The following is an 18,377-nucleotide window of genomic DNA, read 5'->3' on the forward strand; positions in this document are numbered from 1 at the left end:
TCCAGTCCATTTGTTCAGTCAACATAATATTATTGTATTAGTAGCCTATATTATACTTTCACTAACAATTTGGCCCGGCGTACAGAAATTAGCCTATTTCTAAACGGATTACTTCATTAAAATAAAGTTATTAGCTCACATTCACACGCTTGAAATTTATTTTTACGCGCAGGTCTTAGTTGAATAAATAACCCATTTTTGTTCAGTGTGTACTACTACTCACAGGAACCTCTTCTTGCTGTAGTCCACCCTCACAAGCTCCTTGGTCTTACATTGAGCTAGAGGTGGTTGTACCATCACCCTCCTCAACCAGAGCTCAGTACTCATTTTATTAAAAGATATATTGAATAATTACTAAATGGTGTTGAATGTAGGGTTGTGCTGTACTAACTAAGCCTATGTTATACCAATACATCATTTAATAAATAGATAAAAAGTAAAGAAAAAAAGACTGGTGGTTTCATACATCTTACTTTGTTGATATTTGACCTTTAACATTCTACATAATGTGCATGTTTATTTCATATACACTTGCTCTCTTTGTGTATTTGCAGACCTGAAGGTGGCTTAAAACTATTTGGTCACGAACAAGATACCTTAAAATCAAATTAGTGGATTGCCATGAAACTTGCTGTGTACTTGCATGCTCCCTAGAACAGTGGTTCTCAAACTTGTTCATGTCAAGGACCCCCAAATCACCATGTATTTGGCCACAGACCGCCATGTGAAGATATTTTGTGCTAGGGCCCCACATACAAAATGTGTTGTGAAAATGTAAAAAAAAAAAAATTCAAACCTTTTTTTCCCAAAGAATGTTAAAAGATGTTTTGAAAATAGCAGAATCCTGGTAAACCAGAACACACCAGCAAGCAGTATTGAAGGATAGTACTAGGGATGTTTGAGGGTCAGGGTTGGCGATCACTGGTTTATACTGTGCTAAATCTCAAACATAGTGTGAGGGATGTCATGGACCCAGAAATCCCAGCAGCTCCACAAGAAAAACACAAACATGTTATACTATGACTGAAAGTTTTATTGAAGACACCGATCAACACTTCCATGATCATAAGATCATACTTAAAAATCAAGAAAAAAATAACTCATCTTCCTCATGTAAAAAACCTCCTAGGGAAAAGACACATTAATGACACACTCCCTTGAAATCCCCAAGCCTCCCTCTTCCCTCCCTCATCCTCTGATTATGTGCACCCACTATTTACCACTCTCCTTACGTGCGTGGATCCATTCTGCACCTCCCAGCCCGCCTCCTGGTTTTGATCCAAACTTTGCTCCTTTTTTTAATAAACACCAGAAAAAAAGGGGGGAATTCTTAAAGAAAAAAAAAGCTCATCCGGATGCCACCAGCGATCATGTCTCTGAGGTTCCACATACACAAAAAAAGTAAAAAATACTAGTAATTTGAAACGCCAATTGAATTTAATTTGTTTACTATAATGATTCCGGTTTGGTGGGGAATCGGGCATTATGAGGGCTGGACTGGGCTGGGGGTCGGGATCCTCTCCCGGTAAAATGCTCCCAAGCTCCTGTTCCATGTATCCATCCTGAAGCCTAATTCTAATCCTGAACTGATCCTGAATCCTGATCCACTGATCCGGCTCCGGAATGGGGAGACAATGAGCCCAGTCCAAACCTTCAGAATACCAGTCAAAGAGAAGGAGGCAAGTTAGAATCACACCTTCGCACATAGTAAATAATAATACAAAAATCTATCAGTAAAAACATCTAGGAGGGTGTATATTTTGTGAGGGGACAATCGAAAAGGACACCATCGAGTATCACTTACAAACAAAAGTTTGTACTTTGAATGTTGAAACATTAACCAAAGCCAGAACACACGATTGCTTCTCCAAACAAAAAGGTATTACGTACTACATCCAGATAAAGGATGTGGTCTCCAAACAATGCAATTAAGAAATTGCAAGACCAGTGTGCAGAACCACAGGGCCCCAAGTAACCTTACCGGTGCATTGAACTATAGAAAAAAAATGAAATGAGGCATGCAGAAGTAACTACAGCAACTAGCAAAACAAAAATCTCTGTTACTATTAAAAACATTCAATAATGGTACTCGGGCATTGTCAAGCGAAAATTGATAGTAAAAGAAAAAAGAAGGAAGCCCTATTATGTAGTTTTCAGAGTTGAGAGGCCACAGCATCATACCTCCTCCTCCTGTTTATCCTAATATGAACTGTGTTTCCTGCTCCTTTGATCCAATCCTATACTGCTCCTCTGAACTCTACAGAGAGAGACACGAGAAGGTCACAGTACAACAGTAAATCCAAGGTCAAGAAAAGCAACTCCCTCCCCATAACAAAAACCACAACAAGTATAACATAAAGCAATACAATGACAACAAACCAACCAAAACAACATGGTGCCATTCCCTGTCAAAAAGCTCCTGGATTCAGCAGAGGAAACGTATACATATTCAGATATAAAGAAAGAGAAGAGGGTGGGGGTGGGGGTGTACATTACCTCGAGGTGAGGGTGTGAAGCCGGGTGACAAGTAAGACAGGCCCACAAACGGAACAGAGATACTCAAATGATAAAAACAGATTTGGTGCTACCGGAAAAAAGAAGATAACCTTGCCAAACAAAAAATTACAAATAAAATAGAAGGGGGGGGGGGGGGGGGGGTTTGGGTAACATAAACACACCACAGGAGGACAACACTGAAAGGGTTAACAGAGCAGATGGGGTTGTGAGCTCTCTCTGCGTTTTATATTCAATGTCATGAAGTTTGCGCTCTTCCTGGCAGTCTGAGGTGCGTTGTTGGGTTGAGCTGGCTGGTTTTTTACTGAGGGTCTCGTGTATATCTAGGAGCGTGAGCGGGAATGGCGGGGGGAGTAACGCGGTGACCCTCTGCTGTGACGTGGCGAGTAACTGCGTGACCCTCTGTTGCTCCGGCTCCGGCTCCGGGAGCGAGAGCGAGAGCGGCCGTAGCTGGGGCTGCGTGGACCGTCCACTTTCACGCGAACGTAGGCGGTCTCTCCCTAAACACGCACACACATACACACATACATGCATAACCACACATGGGGAAGAGGAAAGCTGTTCCATGAGATTCAAAGAAACGGGGGTTTCCTGCAGACACAGAGCTACTACTGATAACATAATAAAAGCAATTGGATGAAGCAGTGAGTGACTTGACAAAAACAAAAGGACCTTGGTGATGTTTGACAGCAGCTCAGTGTTGAGCTGCGTTGAAACATATTCACCAAAGTCACAATATAGCGAACAAATGCAGTCCAACAAATGCAGAACAAATGCAGTTAGGAACCCGAATCACAAGTTAAGACAATTTTTCTGTGGTGGCATCCACCATTCCCAAATGTTTAAAAAATGATTCAGGGTTCTGGTCTATCCAAGTACTGCAATAGTTGATTCAGTAGACACCAAACCGATGCACATCAATTTGGTGCAGCCCCAAAAGCGTCCAGTTCACAAAGGATAGTAAACATATCAGGTGATATGTTATCATATCCATCCAGAAATCAACCAGTACTGTGTTCACCTTCATTCCATTTGTCCCTTAAGGTCTTACCTTGAGAGACCTGTCCAATCCCAAAACATTGTTCCCCAGAGTTATTCCTTGTCGAGTTACTCTGTGACTGTAAGCCAAACCTACCTCATGAGATCGAAACTTAGTGTTATCCAGCTTGCGGACGGCGTAGGTCATGTCTTCTTTGCGAACAAACTCCACAGCCCCAGAGCCATCACGGAACACGTCAGCATAACATACATCACCTGCCTCGCGCATGTGGTCCTTCAGGTCCTGCCAGCTCCCACTGGGGGGGAGACCTGGACACCAAGAATGGGTGAAAGATTTGCACTCGATTATGATAACGCCAATATATTTTGCAACAAATAGTGACTAATGATTATTAATGTCATGGTTAAAATGTCATCACATTTCTTCCTAGCATCATGTTTTTCATCAAGTAAGAGGCTGTAAATCAAATTTAGAGGTAATATTTTGACATTCTCCATATAACATTGTCAAAACTGAAAACAATACACAGTATGTTCTCATACACCATTAATGTGTCACATTAACTATTAAATATGTCTAATTAATATATATACACACACACACACAGATAAGAACACCCACCTGACACAATAACCCTGTACTCTGAGCGCCGTGAAGGGGGTCCGTATCTTCCCCTGGGGGCTCCTCCTCCTCCTCCTCCACCTCCTCCTCGGCCACCACCTCCACCTCCACCTCCACGTCCTCCGCTTCGAGGAAACTCCACCCGCAGACGGTAGCCATCGTAGTCGTATCCATCGCGTCCATGAACGGCGTCCTCAGCATCTCTATTAAGACAAAACGTCTATTACTCACTCATCAGACAAAATCCCTAAGGAGGGGTGCTCAACAGATGAATAATGCACACAGCCTTGAACCACCCAGTCATCTGGGTAAACAAACTATTTGGGTCAATATTTGACAGTGGGACTTGAGTCTAGAGAGGGTACATTTGTTTTTGTTTTTATAGTTTGCCTTGTTCAAGATAAGGTAAAAGGGAAAGCCATTTTAATTTATTTATTTTTATCACTCAAATTGTTCTTAATATTTGCATAAAGCACCCGTTTAAAGGTGCAGTAAGCGACATTTTAATTAGCTCTATATTTTGATAGTAAACATTGCTGAAGTGTGTTTGTTCAGTTTAAAGGAGTAGTTCACCAAAGAAAATGACTTATTTTCTATCAATTACACACCCCGTGAAGCATTGAATTCATGGAGATTTATTTGTTTGTCACATTCCTGAGCCAATAATTTGATTACCGGCGGAAAGATGCTAATGTATCCGGTAGCAGACACAAAGGAGTCTCTTTGAGTCTCCTACCGGAAATACATCCGGTCATCAAATTATTGGCTCGGGAATGCGTCAAAAATAAAACAATCTCCATGAATTCAAGGCTTCATGAGTTGTGTAATTGATATAAAATAAGTCATTTTGTTGGGTGAACTATTTCTTTAACCAACTGTCTCCAATTCTTTAGTAAATCGGGATCCCAATTGTATCCAATTAGGAGAGATAACTTATACAGGATAAACAAGTACACAAAATGCCTGCTGTTAAATGGCATTACTTTCTCAGCTGTGTTTACATGTCAGAATGCCTGCTGTGATGAGTTACACACTACAGTTTTTAATCAGCCTGCCAATATTTGGTACTATTGTGAATCAGCAGCCTTTTATATAAGGCCTTAAATAGGCGGAGATAGCAAAAACTTGACTTTATGAGCAATATTCACTTTTGGTCCTACTCTTTATCAGGGGTAAAACAAAATATGATCTTGTTTGACCTTTGAAAACAAACAGCAGGTAGAAAATGGACGACTTGGAACTCTCTTTTTCAGGGCAGGCGTGTTTTTGCCTATATGGGTTCATGCAGTAAAAGTAAAACTTGTCATCCATTTCATGAAGAGGACATCTTAAAGATATTAAAAAACAATGTCATGTTTTGTTCTACCCCAGGGAGGGGTATAGTCAACTTTTGGTTCCTGCACTACAAGATTAGATTTGTCAAATTTGCTTGAAAATAGCAGAACTACAGAGCTTGTAGTTCGGCTATTTTTAAATAGCCAAAACATAAAATAGGGTTTTGACTGCTCCTCGTGTTGCTGGGAACCCCTAAGGACCATTGGGGGGTCCCTAGCCCTTTTCGGAACCCTGTAGTGGAGACTGGGGTCAAAAGTAACACTAATTATATTTTCCATAATTCACAGACTTGAAATACACTAGTCATCTTTTGTTTTAATAAACATGTATATGTGTCCTAATTAATAATACCATGTATAAGCTTTCACTAGTACTACTAAGGAAAAGACTAAAATATTACTTTTAATGCAATAAGTCAGTGTTACAATTGCCCATCACATGTTTGGGGGCAATTGTAACACTGTAAAAAATAACTCGTATTAACATACCATATCTCAAATAAAAGCACATCACTAAGTAATGTTTATTTTTTATAATGTAATATTGTTACTTAAGAATGTTATTATATATTTATTTATTTTCACAATTATTTTTATTTTAATTATTGTATTTTTCCAGTTAGTTTTCAAATGTATGTCTATTTTTTATTTAAATATATTTTTACTTTGAAATTTAGTAAAATATGTTAATTTACTAAAATAAAAGTAAAATCCCAGACAAAACAAATATGCTTGCGTTATAACACATTGTTACAATTGACCCCGATCACTGTGTTAAGGATCGGGCAGCCATGCTGAAATCCCATATCCTAGCTAGAAACACCTATATTAGCATAGGCTGCTAACGTTAATTTGTGACCAACAACATAGAGATACAAGTCATCCAAGTTTAAATTTGCTGTCATCTAGACTTAAGACAGCAGAAGGAAAATACTGTACATTTTAAAAAAAATGTACCATTACACCTCTAAATGTGTCATCTGCTGAGATGAAATGATCATTCTACCCTTCCATAAGCAGAGGACCCGACTGAGCAGTATTGCCAGATATCGCGAGAGAAATAAGCAAAGTAGGTCTATGAAAATAAGCCCAAAAGAAGCGACCAGGGCCAGGGGTTTTCAACTGATTGTGAACCAGGGACCACCACCCTGACTAGGAATCAACCTGGGGACCACTGTTGTGTTGGGTGGGGATATGAGCTAAGATTAGTGCTTTGGTAACACTTGCTATGCATGCGTCCATGTCTATACTGTAGATCCCACTGTTTCTGAACCAAGGTACATGGACTACACATAGATACATGCAATTAAATGGGCACATTTTTCCTAATAATGATGACTATCAGTCAATCTGGTACACTTCCCCTTCTTGAGAATCTAACTCCCTTTTCTGTGGAATTTCTCGACTTCCATCTTCCCAGTAACTGACAACATTTACATATCATAGGTCACCAGGTCGATAATATGCACTATTCCGTGTAGCCCCTACGGAACCTCTCCCTCCGCTGTACGCTGTATAGCTCCGAGATGAGGTCCCTCGTTAGTTACTGCCGTCTGTTTTCGAAATGGTCGCACGTCGTCCACTTTACATGTTTCTTACCCCTTTCTGCACATCGTATCCAAAAAGTAAAGCATTTCCGCCACTCAGATGTTTGAAGTTTTAACGCGCCATAAAAGCTATCCAACGGGTTGAAGAAAGTATTTAATTTGCCTCGGTTTTCATCCGGTTCCATAATATTTTGCATTAGAAGATGCAATTCAACATTTGACCAGTAGGGTCAAAAGTAATGTTATCTCTACGGGCGCAACTCTTGCGCAATGTCTTAAAAACCATGTAACCGGATGAAAACCGAGGCAAATTAAATACTTTCTTCAACCCGTTGGATGGCTTTTATGGCGCGTTAAAACTTCAAACATCTGAGAGAGTGGCGGAAATGCTTTACTTTTTGGATACGATGTGCAGAAAGGGGTAAGAAACATGTAAAGTGGACGACGTGCGACCATTTCGAAAACAGACGGCAGTAACTAACGAGGAACCTCATCTCGGAGCTATACAGCGGAGGGAGAGGTTCCGTCGGAGCTATATTCCGTGGAACAATGGGGGGGGGGGGGGGTTGCAACATAGTCAGGGACCATATGCAATACCTTCAGGGACCACAAGTGGTCCACGGACCACCTGTTGAAAACCCCTGGACTAGGCCACATGAGCGTCGGATATTTGAAAATAGCCGATCTACAAGCTCACAACGCGTCTGAGCTGGTAGATCTGCTATTTTCAAAAAAGGGGTACAGGGGTCACGAAATACATACAAACATTTAGGAAGCAAGCAAGCCCAAAAAAAAACGCAGCCACCAATATTTACAAGCAGCTTTACAGAAAAAGCCCAAAGTCGCTTAGAATAAGCGGATATGGCAACACTGGTTTCGACTCTCGTCCCTCTAGCTTGTTTCTGATCAGAATTAGTGAGTGTTACATTGGCCCCTGCCTTTTGACCCCAGTCTCTCCTTTATTGTATTTGGGATGGCGGGATCCCAGATACAGTGGTGTCTGGTGTAAAGTCATTAAGTAAATGTACTCAAGTACTGTACTTAAGTGCAATTTTGAGGTATTTTTACTTTACTGGAGTATTTCCAGTTTTCAGTACTTTTACTCCACTAAATCTCAGAGGAAAATATTGCACTCCACTATAAGTATTTGTAACGTTTTTGCTACCATTTACTTTGTAGATTTTGATTATCATTACATAACATCCACTTCAGCCCTATATATATTTCGACCATTCACGAGAGGAATTGTGAGCGTGTAGATCTGCTATTTTCAAAGGATTTTTTATACATTTGACTCGAGAAATGTAACATCCTGCATAATGATTACTTTATACTTTTGGTACTTTAAGTACATTTTGATACAAATACCTTTGGTACTTTTACTCAAGTACATTTTTAATTCTGGACTTTTACTTGTAATAGAGTATGAATACATTGCAGTATTGATACTTTTACTTCAGTAAAACGCTTGAGTACCGTTTCCACCACTGCCCAGATACAAAAAAAAAGGTCTACAAGGTTCCGAAACGGGCTATAATAGAGAGATTCCCTCCTCCCAGGGCCGGTCCCCGCTTTGAGAACCAGTGTGTCTGTTATGGCGGGATTGAAAATGGCAGCCTGCACGGCACCGCACGGCACCGCACGGCTCGGCACATTCATTCACCTCGGGTCCTCGAACTCCACGAACGCGAAAGGCGGTCCTCCTCGTCCGTTTTTCAGGTCGATGTCTCGGATCGCTCCGTACTTGTAGAAGACATCCTCCACGTCCTTGGTGCGGATGTCGGGCGGCAGGTTCCCCACGTATACCCGACAGTCGTTGTTCCCCGCAGGGCCGCGGACCACGCTCCCGCCAGACTGAGACATGATGCCGATAGAAATAAAGCTGCTTCTTTTCCTCGTTAGCGGAGCTAAAAAAGGGCTATAAATAACGATGGTTTTGACCTTCGCGACGGCCCAAGAAAGTATCTACGACTAACCGGCTGGCTAGTTAACGTTGTATGGATAATAATGTGTCGCGGTGGAGGTAAAAACAATTAAAATCTCCGACTTCCAACGTCGAGAAACAAAGACATTCGCTTTGGGAGGGAGCTAGCTAGCTTGACGACCGGGGCTAACTACGTCATCATAGCGGAAGTCAGGGTGCGCTCCTTTTTAAGCACGGTGTTTGTTTTCTGTACATTTACTCAAGTACTGTACTTAAGTACAATTTTGAGTTTTTTTTTTACTTTACTGGAATATTTCCCATTTTCATTACTTTTACTTCTACTCCATCTGAGGCAAACATTGTACTTTTACTCCACTACAATTATTTTACACATTTCTAGTTACTAGTTACTTTGTATAGATTTTGATTATTATTACCACTTCAGCCCATTTCGGCCATTTGAAAATAGCCGATGATCGATCTACAAGCTCACAATGTGTTGCGATGCGACGAATTGTGAGCTTGTAGAGCTGCTATTTTCAAAAGATTTTTTATAATTTATACATTTGAAAACGTGTGAAATGGGAAATTCTGCATTTTAAGAGTACATTTTGATACCAATACCTTTGTACTTTTACTCAAGTAAATCTTTAATTCCAGACTTTTACTTTTAACAGAGTATTTCTACATTGCAGTATTGATACTTTTACTACTTTTTCCACCACTGTTGTTTTCTATATTGAATCTCAGAATGCATGAACATTTCTTACTGGATTGCATTTCCGCCTCCGCCCTGCTCGCGTACCTCCGGCATACGCCGTGTTGCTAAAGGATCGGACCCTTACAACGGGCAGGGAGCAGAGTGCAAACTGAATTTACCTACTGTCTGTTATTTATTTACAGTTACACAAAATGCCAGTACCAGAGTCGACATAGTGAATTTAAAATATAATTGAATTTAAATGATCCTGTACGCCTAAATTGCCTATTTGAAATCAGTCTGTTATTATTTTTAGACTGGCTGTTGTGATGTGCCATAATAATCCTGTTATGTAGTAGGCTTAAGGTTCTATAAATGTACATGGTGTTTGTTACTTCACCAAAGTTGGCTTACACTAGCATACAAATGCCAGTGACAGCAGTCTTTGTTTACAATTTAAATTTATTGAACAAATATAAAAACGATAAATTGCCAACCATTCAAATGTTCACATTTTCAGTGCAATATCCAGTTGTCATTCGAGAAAACATAATAAATACATCCATTCCCTTAAAAAAAAAAGAAATCCCACAGAACCAACCTAAAGAATGAATTTCACCTTCAATAAATATACCCCAACTCTCTGCATGCTGTGAGTCAGTGGTTCTCAAAGTGTGGCGACCGGCGACCCCCAAGGGTCCTTGAGGAGGTTCCAGGGGGTCCCCAACAACAATTACATAATATAGCATAAAAATCAGTTTAACCACCATAATATATATATCGAAAATAGCCGAGGGGGGGTAGTACAAATTATAATATTTTTGAAAGATTTTAACACCAATATCTTGAGTGGCACAAAATATTATCTGATGGGGGTCCATGGCCAAATACATAATACATGAATTGGGTTTACACATGAAAAGAGAACCACTGCTGTAAGTGATGCAGAGTAGTCATGGAGCCTTTCTTCATGCTCTGGTACCTGATATTCATTAGTCACTCTCATGTCACTACGTTGTCACGCTCATGTCACCATGACCATAGGATGTAAGGAGTTCCCAATGAAGCTACGCCCAAATATGGAGTGTGTTGTTTAACCTCAATGTGTCTCATGGCATCAAGCAATATATATATAGGCACAAAAGGGGGCATGCCCATACATGGGCATATACTGATGACATCAGGGATCTCCATATATGGGCACAAAAGGGGGCATGCCCATATATGGGCATATACTGATGACATGAGGGATCTCAATATATGGGCATGAAAGGGACAAGGACTGACAGATACAGAGATCTCCATATGGGCATATCTGTCAGATCGGCAGAGCAACGTAGGTGTGAAGGCCGCTATGCAGCCCAAACCTCTAGTCTAATAAAATCATTTTAAAATAAATTCAGCTTGTACATTAAGTAAGTAACCGTGTAATTACCACGATTATGCACAGTGACACGTTCATTATTTTCTAATAATGACTTCGCAGCTTTCCTGCGAAGTCATGTGCCCATCTCACTGTACATTATCCATTGCATATATTGGGCCTACCTGGCCAACACAACATTCAGGTCCCAGTGCACACCCAGTTGAGAACCACTGTATTAATACACAAAATAATACATTTGACTTGTGACATGTTTTGACTTCAGACCAGAGTATTGGCGTAGTGTTACTGACAAACATAACAATCTTCTGTAAGGCATCACAAATTGGAACACTTGAGTACTTCATGCCGGAATGTTCCTCAGTCCTTCTTGGCATTCTTATCCTTGCGTCGCTGTCTGGCCTCAGATAACATTTTGAGAAGTGACAACAGAATAGGCACACACATGGGCAGGAACAGTGGTATGTAGATGGCAAACTTCTGGTCATCAGGGAAGTAGAGGAGATGGAGGAGGGAGGGGTCAAAGAAAGCCCTCTCTGAAGCAAGGATAGCTTCTTTACTGTACTGCAGAGCAAAGCCCAGATTGCCTGCCTCCAGCTCACCCACAGCCAACTGTAGTGCAGTGACAGTGCTTGATACCTGCACGATAGGAACAATCAATCATATAAGAAATTGTGAAATTACAGTTATGTTCAGAATTCATGGTACACGTGTGAACTTTGGCAAAACCGTTGTATAGCTACCTGGCCATGATAAGTAACAAGTCCAAATATTGCCCATCATTACCAGTTTCTGCTTTTGTGCTCTGTTATCAAGGAACCGGAAGGAGCAATTCCATTCATGGTGAAAAAGCTCTCAAATATAACACTTTTTAACAACGCAGATTCTGCCAAACTATACAAAAAACAAGTCCTGGTACGTTATTTTTCCCAGCCTATTTTGCTAACTGGAATCATCACCATCACTCATGTTAAGAATATTAGTGACTTAGATATTTGCTTTGGCCTTAGAGAACTTCTGTCAAGGGAAATAGAATATCAATACAGCCATTTCACTTTCCATAAATTATGTGTATATATTACTGGGACTAAACTTTTATATATATTGTCAGAATCGGCTTTGTTCATTTACTTACTTTAATTTGAGACACGATTCGCCATATGAGTGAATGGAATTGCTACTTCTTTCTCACAGAGCACAGAAGCAACATATGAAGATAAACAATATTTTGACTTATTATGCCCATAAAGAAGGTAGCAGAACACCTGATGTAAAAGTTTATGTTTTTTAATATAACAACCCTGTACATACAACCAAATGAAGTAAATTGATATAGCACAGCTTACTTGCTGGGCAATGTTGTCATTAATGACAATGTTGCCTATCTGGTCAAGGAGCTGTGCCAGGGAGGTGATGGTGGTAGTTGCCGTAGCAATATTCTCCACACTACGACTCCACATGAGGCGATCAAGCTCCCAGTCAGCCAATCCTGCATTGCCACATGGTGCCACCAGGAAGCCAGGGGGAGAGTTAGATGACTGCACACCCAACATAAGCCTGGGAGAGTGGGGCAGAGGAAGGTTCTATAATGCTTATAGCTAGATGAAAAGAATAAATAATAATATACTGTATATTACATTCATACACACAAATACAATTTACCGAAGTTGTGCGAGGAAGACTCCCATGACTTCAGCCATGTTAATGTTGATGTTTACAGGAAATTCAGTCTCTGGTCCATAGTTATCATTGACGTTATAGACCTATTAAGAAAATATATAATTTTACACTGATAGTTGAACACGGTCTGTCTAATTTGCAGCCCAGCCCAACATATCACACTACACATACTTTAAGAAGACTGGGTTTCTTCCACGGAGCAGACTGCCCAATCTCCTTTAAAAATTACAACCAAGACCTGATCTCTTCCTCTGATGCCCTTAGAGCAGTGTTAATCTTACCATGATACCGCCCCACCGCGGTGAGTGAAATGCATTGGAAGGTACATCCTGCTTCCTGTGGCCTTGGATGTAAAGTGGAGAGTGGTGAGCGTCAGGGACGTACAGCAGAAAGTTCAGCACTGGGTTGGAAGACGCAGCATTTGAACCTGGACACAACATATAATCACCCAGATCAGTGGTTTTCAAGCTTTGTGCGCCCAAGGCACACCAAAGGGCAAGTCAAAATCTCAGGGGAAACACATGTTTTCATATCCGTGCAAAATAGCCTCAATAACAAGTGTTATCACTCTGTAAAATATTAAGCCCCATTTCATACCTTACACCTTAAAAATAAAAAAGCTAAAGCTTTAGCTATAGTTTGTAGCTTGTAGATCAGATATCTTTGCTATTTTAGACAATTTGGTTTTTAGGGTATATAATTTGCTTCTGCAGTGGCAAATGAGTGAGTATTATTTATGTCTGTGACGGCACACCATTTGGGAACCACTGACCATATACCACATTGTTCATCAGTAATTTCAACATCTAGCAAAGCAGGATTATCATTTTCAATAGAACTGAGCAGCCATATTGTTTTTTCCTTACCTAGCCTAGCTTCCACAGGGTTGATGACATGTGCGAGGCTGTCAGCGTTGAGTGTGTAGGCATTGAGGCTGCTGTCAAAGCGAGAGTTTACCCCCAGCACAGCGTAGTACAAGATCTGTATGGAAAACAGGTACGCAGGCATGGCTAGTATATTTTCACTCTGCAAAGTGTTCTTTGCAAACACACAAACAAGGCATGGGAATCTTCAGGGACAAAATGCCCACAGTGACTTTACCTGAGAGTCTATGCTAAAGTTGGCCACAGGGGCCAGTTTTGTAAGCAAAGGCTGGATGTAGCTCTGCACAGCGCCCTCTATGTCCCATTGTAGGTTGTGCGACTTTGGGTCTGGGTTCAACAGGCTGAACGTGATCTCATAGCCTGAAACAGTGACAACAAAAGAGATTTAAGAAATTAAATGTGAAATTCGATTCATTTCTGCAAGTCATCAAATTAATATTATGTTTTTGTTTTCTATTAGTTGAAGTTGGGCTGTTTTCTAGTGGGTTAGATTAGGCGGTGTTTAATTGTGATTTAAGTTAGGCATTGCTGCCTTAATGGAGATTAAGTTTCAGCACTGTTTCCAAGAGGTTAGTGTTAAATATTTTGAACACAGTTATTGTTGAATCAACATGGTCCCCATTGTCTCCTTTTGATTATGTAAATAATGTAATTGTTCTGCAACATTTGTGCGTCAAATTTCACATGACATTAACTAAAAAAGATGTCACAATCCAGGAGTCGATATTTTCGTTGTAATTTGGCTGTTGCCTGTTGCACATTTAAACATACAACATACATGTATGACAAAGTGAACTCAAACTACGTTGAGTAGAACGGAGAGATGAAGATGTGCTGCAAACAAACTAATAAAGTCTAACCTGGGCTGGATTTGAAGGCTCTCATGCTATCAGCCATGCTCTCCTTGTTGCCGGGGCTGAGACGGACTCTGTCACTAAGGGCGGCGGTGATGTCAGCGTGGCTGAAAGACATAACCTGCAGCACCTGCTTGACCCGTGGCTGAAGGTGCGTGAGGAGCTGGGGCAGAGTCTTGCCCACTCTCATCTCTGCACCGATACGAAGCATGGCTGTCCGCCGCTGACCAATGTACACAGCCACATCCTGAGAGTGTTAGATTGGCCAACAGGCACATACAGAAAACACACAAAAGTAATGTTACACAAAGAGAAAATCTGAACCAAGTGAATCTTCATGTATCTAAAAATTGATAAAGAGGGAAAACAAAGAAAACTAGCTGATAATGTCCATAAAAAGTCAGAGAAGACAGTCAAGAGGAGTGCAGAAAAATAAAGAGAACACTTAGAAAGAGATTGTGATTAACCTCAGGCAGCAAGGACGATGATTCTGGAATGACATACACAACGACAGATCCACATGGGCTCTCACTGAGCACGTGCAGAGAGAGATCTGCCTCTAAAGAAAACAAAAGGAACAATATAGTCACATAGTGGTCTCAATAGAAAATATTTAGGGTTATTAACACTTAAAAAGCAGTAAAATATGAAAGAACTTAAAAATGTTTCAGTGACCGTCAAAATAAAATAAAAATCAAATAAGAGGCCTGTTCAATTTCACTATAAGAGCCTGGTTCTGAAGTAACGATGCAGTAACGATTGTTTGTAGACATGAGGCAAATTCAAAGCAAAACATATGTCCTCAATGTGTCCCCATTTCTGCAAGTGTGGCCGTAATTGGGTGAAGTGTTGTTTGCCATGTCATGTTTTGATTTTGCAGGACATCGGCAGACACCACCACTGCCCGTGGTGGGACAGTGAGGTTGTGGGGCATTATGAGACCATTTTGAAACTCTAATACAGTAGCAATTATCCAACTTGTAATGGGTTGATCAAATGAACGCCATAAAAATTAAATTTTATAGTCTTTTCATCTGATGCAGCCTGGATAACATCTGTCCATTTCCGATGCAGGACAAAGGACAAATTTCCCTTCTGGGATTAATAAAGTACTGCTGCTTATTCTCTGATCCATATCGGATAGCAGAGTTCCAGTGCCCTGCCCTGCCCTCCTGCGGCTCATAGACTGTGACCTCTTTTTGTCGTTTTTTTGTATTCCAGCTTCATATAAAAACTTGCCATGCTTTATCTGTTCTCGTGATGCCGCTGCTTACAGTACACTTCTCATTGGAAGTTGCCCGTTTGTCTAATTTTCTTCTCATTTACACATGAGCAATACTTAATCTGTGCACTGCCATTGTAGAACAAGACCTTTCAGTCTGCAAGCATTTTATGGTGAACTGTGCCAATGATTCACACAGGCACGCGCATAAAATTTACGAACGTAGGGAATTCATCATTTTATACACATGTGGTACGCTCAAGTCAAGGCTGCGTTAACGTTTCATGTTTCACCACTTCATATGACATTGGTCTTTTCTTAAGAACAAAATATGCAAAATATAACAGTACATTTGCACATAAGTGAAATTTGCCCTCCTAATTTAACCCATCCTTATTAGTATTAGGAGCAGTGGGCAATATTAAACCATATAATGTTTTGCTGCCTTGTTCATCCCTTCCTCACCTCTACTGTTGAGAGAGTTGAAAGCTGAATAACATCTCACCTGCAGCAGTGGGCTGATTTAAAGAATCTTCCTCCATGATAGTAGCTGTACGGTACTTCGTCTCATATCTGTACTTCAAAGCTGTGTCCTCTGGAAAGAAGGACAAGTCAAAACAACTGAGTTTAAGGGGAGATGTCATGGGCTGTCCTCGTAGTTCATAACCACACACAGCAATTCAATTCAACATTATCATCAGTTCACCTTACATAAAATAGAGTGAACGTTATGGTAATAAAAGCAGTTATCAGTACTTAGTAGAAAAAATAAGTGATGAAAAGTAACAGTAGAATAAAAGTTTAACCCATTAAAACCGGGAAAGCATCTGTGTTATTTTGGATTTTAGCGTTGGCTATTTTTTTACATTTTTGAAACATCTTGAAAGTGTGAGAACTACTGATTTGGAAAGTATTTGTAGAATCGACCTCAGGTCTTAATGGGTTAATATAATTCAAGCTTTACAGAAACATTCGACCTCCTCACCATCTACCGTGTGCTCCTCATCTTCTGTCTGTGTCAATGGAACCTTCTTCTGCTGTTCAGGGGTCAGGGTTCCACGTGCAAACACTACCTCCACATCAACACTCAGCTGCAGCTGCAAAACAGATCCGGGTTTTCACTGTTAGATCTATGCCTACAGTAAAAGGCTGGGTTTCCGAGGCTATGCCTACAGTACATAGACAGTAAAGGAATTATGGATCAATCACCAGACCATAATAGACTAAATCATTGTAGATTGAGATCCCAGAGATTAAAATCTTATCAAATTGGGGGTCCTTCAAATTAAAAAGATCACTGCCATAAAATATGTTATGGTTTATTAAATTCCTGTACAAATGCTGTCACAGGGCCCAGAATTCCATGACATCACTGCAGGTAAAGTTCATGAAAAGTGGGAACACACACACACACACACACACACACACACACACACACACACACACACACACACACACACACACACACACACCTGAAGCTTGGCCAATTCCTTGATCTCACTGACAGGTAGCCATGCACGGTACGTTTCAGTGGTCCGCCACCACAGAGGGACCCCCACTACGATGACGACTGCTGCGATGGCCAGAGCAGCGAGCTGGCCTCGCTTGCGTTCTTTATGAGAGATACAGACAGACAGACAGCAAAGCAGAAGCCAATGGCCATTACAAGAGTGTCAGGTGAGCAATGGAGGGACCCTTTTCAAAGCACATTATACACAACTGAAGGTAAAAGCTTCAATTGTTTTTATTTTGAGTTGATTCGATGGGCCAGCATGTCCAGGAGCTGTTCATGCTGGTACATATCAACACCTACAGGAAACAATCTCCATCACTATTATTACACAGTTGTTATTATTACACAGCTACATCAGTCCACTCTCAGGGTTATTAACACTCAGGATTTTACTATGTACTTTCAGCTGTTTACCCATCAAGAGATACAAAGAAAATATCAGGAGTTTGTGTGTCCACGTTTGGTGACAAATGACAACAAATGTAGCCCACAAGCTAAATGTGTGCCATAGGCTACAACTATGCAGATTAAATCTGAGCCCAAGAAAGACCAGACATTTGGTTCTGTGCAGTAGTAGCGACATGAAACTATGCTGCCTGACCAGATGATTGGATTGTAGAATGAAACACGTTCTTAAAACGGCAGGATTGGTACATCTGACTGTCCTGTCCCCCCAGAACTGTAGTGTTGCTGTAGCTGTGACAGCCTGTGAGCTGTGAGCAGCTTGCATGTTTGCCATGATCTAGGACCTAGATCAAGGCACAATAGATGCTAGGTCGTTGCTTGAATATCGCTGTGGTGTGAAAAGTAATTAGTAGACATGTCAACGGTGTTCTACTGAGTCGAAGTTAGCGAGTGGAAATGTAATAATAACCATCTATCCACACATCTACTATGATGAATTCACTCACCCACTTCCGTGCTCGCCATTTGACTTCTGTCAATGAACCGACAGGGTGCGTTTCTTTCATTACAACCGGTTTAAGCTTTATCACGTGACCTACGTAGACTCGGGTGGGTGGATCTCTTTATTTCAAATGAAACGACGGTAGCTGAGCTATCCTAGCACAACAGTGGACATGATGACATCATAGGGAATAACATATATGGGCGAAAACATAGTTATAATATATCGGGCGAAAAGACACAAAAGACACACAGCATTAAAGAAAGCAGCCGTCCCGTCGGCTAACCCACTTA

The 18,377-nt window shown here is 40.8% G+C and overlaps 2 protein-coding genes across 3 annotated transcripts; both read right to left on the bottom strand.

Annotated features, from left to right (window-relative positions):
* Positions 1–1,016: 1,016 nt before the first annotated feature.
* srsf1b (serine and arginine rich splicing factor 1b) lies at positions 1,017–9,118 on the bottom strand. Of its 2 annotated transcripts, XR_014601983.1 has the most exons (5): positions 8,680–9,118; positions 4,136–4,338; positions 3,650–3,822; positions 2,182–3,014; positions 1,017–1,651 (listed from the first exon to the last, which is right to left on the bottom strand). XR_014601983.1 is itself a non-coding variant. In XM_084074671.1 (4 exons), exons 1-4 carry the CDS (start codon positions 8,877–8,879, stop codon positions 2,838–2,840), a joined length of 753 nt encoding a protein of 250 aa, XP_083930797.1. In that variant the 5' UTR covers positions 8,880–9,118; the 3' UTR covers positions 1,017–2,837. The 2 variants fall into 2 exon arrangements, 1 of the variants encoding a protein (XP_083930797.1); XM_084074671.1 differs by having other exon boundaries at positions 1,017–3,014.
* An 889-nt stretch (positions 9,119–10,007) lies between these two features.
* pigs (phosphatidylinositol glycan anchor biosynthesis, class S) lies at positions 10,008–18,143 on the bottom strand. The gene is made up of 12 exons (XM_084074660.1): positions 18,089–18,143; positions 17,137–17,276; positions 16,650–16,761; positions 16,170–16,259; positions 14,910–15,001; positions 14,449–14,689; positions 13,806–13,948; positions 13,571–13,685; positions 12,986–13,131; positions 12,687–12,787; positions 12,371–12,581; positions 10,008–11,663 (listed from the first exon to the last, which is right to left on the bottom strand). Exons 1-12 carry the CDS (start codon positions 18,105–18,107, stop codon positions 11,385–11,387), a joined length of 1,689 nt encoding a protein of 562 aa, XP_083930786.1. The 5' UTR covers positions 18,108–18,143; the 3' UTR covers positions 10,008–11,384.
* Positions 18,144–18,377: the final 234 nt, after the last annotated feature.

This window comes from Gymnoscopelus microlampas, assembly GCF_963454915.1.
Source record: "Gymnoscopelus microlampas genome assembly, chromosome: 12".
Classification (NCBI taxonomy): domain Eukaryota; kingdom Metazoa; phylum Chordata; class Actinopteri; order Myctophiformes; family Myctophidae; genus Gymnoscopelus; species Gymnoscopelus microlampas.